Source organism: Zootoca vivipara, chromosome Z1, assembly GCF_965207765.1.
Source record: "Zootoca vivipara chromosome Z1, rZooViv2.hap1.1, whole genome shotgun sequence".
Lineage (NCBI taxonomy): Eukaryota > Metazoa > Chordata > Lepidosauria > Squamata > Lacertidae > Zootoca > Zootoca vivipara.
In genome coordinates this window covers 33,883,358-33,887,866 of record NC_142583.1, presented here as the reverse complement: position 1 = coordinate 33,887,866, position 4,509 = coordinate 33,883,358, and the positions used below count along the sequence as shown (strand labels likewise).

Sequence of the window (4,509 nt, the reverse complement as noted above, 5' to 3'; positions counted from 1 at the left end):
GGCCTTCCGCTGCGGCCTGCGATGGAGGCTCCGCCTTCCTGCTTCAAAAGAGGCGGGCGAAGCGCGCCGGCCGCCCCTCCTTCCCTGTAGCTCTCAGGCGAGCTTCTAGAAGAGCGCATGGCGGCAGAGGAGGCTGCTGCTGTTGGGGACACCGTAGCCCGAGCGTGTTTGGGGCACGGTCGTTTGGTTTTGGTTTTCCCTTCCCGTCTTCAGTGGAATTTGCTTACTGACTCTCCCGAGGAAATTAAGGGGGGCAGCAGGCCGCGTCGTTGCGAAAGGGCAACGTTGCGACGAGCTTCGTTTCCAGAGCTGCGTCCTCCTGCCCCTCGCGAACACATTCGGTGTATATACACTCGCCAAGAGGACAATATTTCTGCGTTTTAATTTAACACCAGTGCCTACGCCGCTTGAGCACAGTTCTCAGTCATCTTTAAGTTTTTGAGGCAGGAGGGCATAGCTGCCAAGTTTTCCCTTTTCTCGCGAGGAAGCCTATTCAGCATAAGGGAAAATCCCTTAAAAAAAGGGATAACTTGGCAGCTATGGGAGGGGCCGGATTTTGTAGTGGCATGCGACTTTAGTTGCACAGGACAGGAATGTCATTGCCATCATCATTGGTATCTGAAGAAGTGTGTATGCACGAAAGCTCATACCAATGAAAAACTTAGTTGGTCTCTAAGGTGCAACTGGAAGGAATTTTTTTATTTTGTTTTGACTACGCCAGACCAACACGGCTACCTACCTGTAACTATTATTATTACTATTATTATTATTATTATTATTAAAGTTCACTGTGAGCTTTTGCAGAGTGCCTTATAGTGGCAGACTACATATTTAGGTATTCAACTGCGTGATGGCTTCGCGTCGGCAAGTTTTAAAGGCTGAAAAGAAGGATGGTACAGTTGTGTGAAAATGAGTAACTGTAAATCAAAATAGCTTAAAACCAGAAGATTAAAACCAACTACTGTATTCAACATGCCAGAGTTCCTGGGGAAATATAAAAGTTTTTGGTTCAGTTTCAGACAAGCTCGCTGTGAAGGACATTCCATGTGCAGGAATCTATGACTGAAAAAAGTCCCCTCTAGTGGTTACAACCCTCCTCACAACAGATAGAAAGATCTTAATGTTTGTGCAGCCCCATATAGAAGAAGGCTGATTTTAAGGTCCCAAGCTATTTAGGACTTGCAAGCACCAACACTGGGAGGCCCAGGAGAGGCCCTGTCATTTGTCAGGGTGACTATTTCACTGTTGTCTGAAACCAGTCTGAAGCCAGACTGAAATAGATCCAGATTCTCAGTCTGATTCAAGGGTCTAGTGTTGGACAGCAATTACCTGCTCCAGCTCCTTGCCCAAGAAATGGATATTTGCAACTTGCAAATGGTTGTTACAAATCCAAATAGGATTTTTAAAGGGACAGCACTTTCAAGACATCTAGAAACCTGAACTACATTTATTAGGGAGTGAAGTTTCATTGAATTAAGTGACCATTGAACTTACTAAACATGCATAGGCTTGGGTTGCCAGCTTGAGCACATATAGGCACAACTATATACATTTTCCTATAAACAAACTGCACAAAAACAGTGGCTTTTAAACAGGATAAGGCTGCATGTGAAAATGTTTAGAGCAAAACAAACTTCAGAAGATGCAGAAATGTATTTGAAGAAATACATGGGCCTTTATAGTGGTGATTGCCTAGAAAAAAACACAGCTGGTCTCACCTGTGATATAATCTGCTACTGTATGTATTTTGGTAAGCTGATTGTTTGCTATGGTAGGGTGGGTTTTTTTAATACCTCCTAAAATAGCATAATTATATTTTGCATGATGGTTCTTGAGATCAAGGAGCAGTTTTTTGTCTATACCATGGGTGTCAAACACAAGGCCCGGGGGCCAAATCCGGCCCGCCAGACCTTGTCATGTGGCCCGCCGAGCGCCCCAGCCAGCGGGACCTGTGCCGGCAAAGCACCGACAAACAGCTGGGGCGGGGGGGGGGTAGAAAGGCGGCCAGAGCAGCGCTGCGTGGAGTGCGCCGAGCCACAGCAGGAGAAGGAGGGGGCAGCTTGCCAGGTCAGCGCCCGGCAGCGCTGCACGGAGAGTCCCGAGCCTCTGCGACGCAGCAGTGCTCTGTAGCACTTTGAATCCTCCTCCTCCTGCCACGGCTCGGCGCCTGGAAACGGCTGCTGCTGCTGCTGAAGCATAGACAAAGCACCCAGCAATGCCGCGTGGAGGAGGAGGAGGATTCAAAGTGCTACAGAGCACTGCTGCGTCCCAGAGGCTCGGGACTCTCCGCACTGCGCTGCCCGGCACCGACCCGGCAAGCCGCCGCCGCCTCCTCCTCTTGCCTCACCTCCTCCTCCTCCTGCCGCGGCTCAGCCTCATGAACGTGAGCTCAGCAGCGGCTCAGCCTCACGAACGTGCAACTCTGAGGCTTTACGCACTTCTCCTAAAACGGACACCCGCTGCCTCACGCTGCACGGGAAATGCTTTTTGCCCCTGGGTCCCTTCGCGCTCTTTTCTGGCGCTGAATCAAGGCGGCGACCCTCCCCTTCCCTTTCTTTCTTCCTCTCTCTCGTTCTTATTCTTTCTTTCCCTCTCCTTCCTTCCTTCTTTATCTCTGTCTTCTCTCCCTCTTTCTTTTTCTTTCCTTCTTTATTCCTTCTTTCCAACTCTTCTTTCTCTCACCTCTTTCCTTCCTCTCTCCCTCCTGCTCCCTCTTTTCTTCCTTCCTTCCTTCCTTCCTTCCTTCCTTCCGTCCTTCCCATCTTTCTTCCTCTCCCTCATTCTTATTCTTTCTTTCCCTCTATTTCCTTCCTTCTTTCTCCCTGTCCGTCTTCTCTCCCTCTTTCTTTTTCTTTCCTTCTTTATTCCCTTCCTTATTTCCTACTCTTCTTTCTCTCCCCTCTTTCCTTCCTTCCTTCCTCTCTCCCTCCCACTCCCTCTTTCCTTCCTTCCTTCCTTCCTTCCTTCCTTCCTTCCTTCCTTTCTTCCTCCCCTCCCTCCCTCTCCCTCTCCTCAGAAACATAGGATGCTGCTTTATACTTCTGGCCCTTAAACCCTGGAACCAGGAGAGCAGCTCCAGTGAGTCAACCTCAGCCAGTCCCTTTGGTGAAGAGTGGTGGCTCACTGGCAGAACATCTGTCCTGCATGCAGAAGGACCCCAGCATCTCCAGGTACTAGTAGCTCTGCAAAGGTCCTGCATGAAACCCTAGCGAGCCTCCACCACCCAGTGCAGTTACCAAAAATCATTTTTCAATAAATTGTACAATAATTGTACATTTGAATATCTACTTGCCATTTTTCTGACTATGTTTCTGCTTTCAGAGCTAGTTATTACTTACATTATTACAAAAAACAGTAATAATTGAATGCAGTGACAATAATTTATGGTAATAAAGAGTGGACACATAGTCCTACAGATACAACCGGCCCTTTGAGGGTGACCAAACTGCTGATGTGGCCCCCGATGAATTTGAGTTTGACACCCCTGGTCTATACAGTATTTGGATACAATTGGACACTATTTTGAATGAAGATGGCAGACTGAACCATCCCAAACTGCACTGATTTAAACCACTGGTGTTGAAATCCACCGGTTTTCTTTCTTTCTTTCGGCAGGAGGCTGCTGCTGATTCATAACTAAAAATCCAGTCACTTTTAACATTTGCAGTACTTCTTTGTGCGTAGTACTTGTGAGTGTGTTGATTTCGTGAAACCGGAAATATTGCATTGTGCCATATATGAAACCACAGTGTGAAAAGGAGGCCATCCTCTTTCCCACCATCTTCTCGCACCCCTTTCGCTTCCATCCAAAGGCCCTCTGGGACTGATCAGGGAAAGAAAAGAAAACACGCGTCCCTTTAAGCATGCCTCTTGCGGCGCGCCCTTGGAGGACTCGGAATCCCCGAGTATCCAATGACAAAACACCAGGCGGGGATTGCGCGTTCGGGAAGCTCCCAGGCTTGGATTGCGGGGCTGCGGAACTCGAGCCGGCCGCAGGGGGGAGCTGTGCGTGCCGCCGGGCAAACCCGCTTGGCTCGCTACCAGTCATATGACTGGCCGCCTCCATTAATGCCTGTCTGGGAAGAGAGGGAGGCGCCGGCTCAGGGGGCGGCGGGGCGACGCGGAGCGCTGGAAGCGCAACTCGGGCTGGCCAGATCGTGGCTGGCATGGATGCTACTGCAGCAGCAGCAGCGAGCGACTCGTGACCGCGGCCAGCGGAGCGACCTGGCGCAGGTGTCTTCTGGCTCCCTACGCATGCTTCCCTAAGCTTAGGGCGGCAGCATGGCCCCCACGCTGCTCCAGAAGCTGTTTAACAAAAGGGGCGGCGGTGGCGGCGGCAGCAGCAGCAGCAGCAACTCGGCTTCTCCTTGTCAGCCGCCCAAGGAAGGCTCTGCGTTCAGGTGAGTGAGCGTGCCTCTGTGCGAGTTATTTTTCCTCTTATGCATCCAGCTTTTCTCTCCCCCCCCCCCAGCCCCGCTCTCTTCTTCTTTCTTTCTCTTTTTGCTTATG

General features: G+C 50.1%; 1 protein-coding gene across 4 annotated transcripts in view; it reads left to right on the top strand.

Moving 5' to 3' along the window:
• Positions 1-4,138: 4,138 nt before the first annotated feature.
• Positions 4,139-4,509, top strand: part of FNIP2 (folliculin interacting protein 2) — a 46,089-nt gene continuing 45,718 nt past the window's right edge. For all 4 annotated transcript variants that reach the window (XM_088661071.1, XM_088661069.1, XM_035111557.3 and 1 more), the window contains exon 1: positions 4,139-4,400. In XM_088661071.1, the coding sequence (XP_088517197.1) occupies positions 4,282-4,400 (119 nt within the window). In that variant the 5' untranslated portion in view covers positions 4,139-4,281. The remainder of the gene's footprint in view (positions 4,401-4,509) is intronic.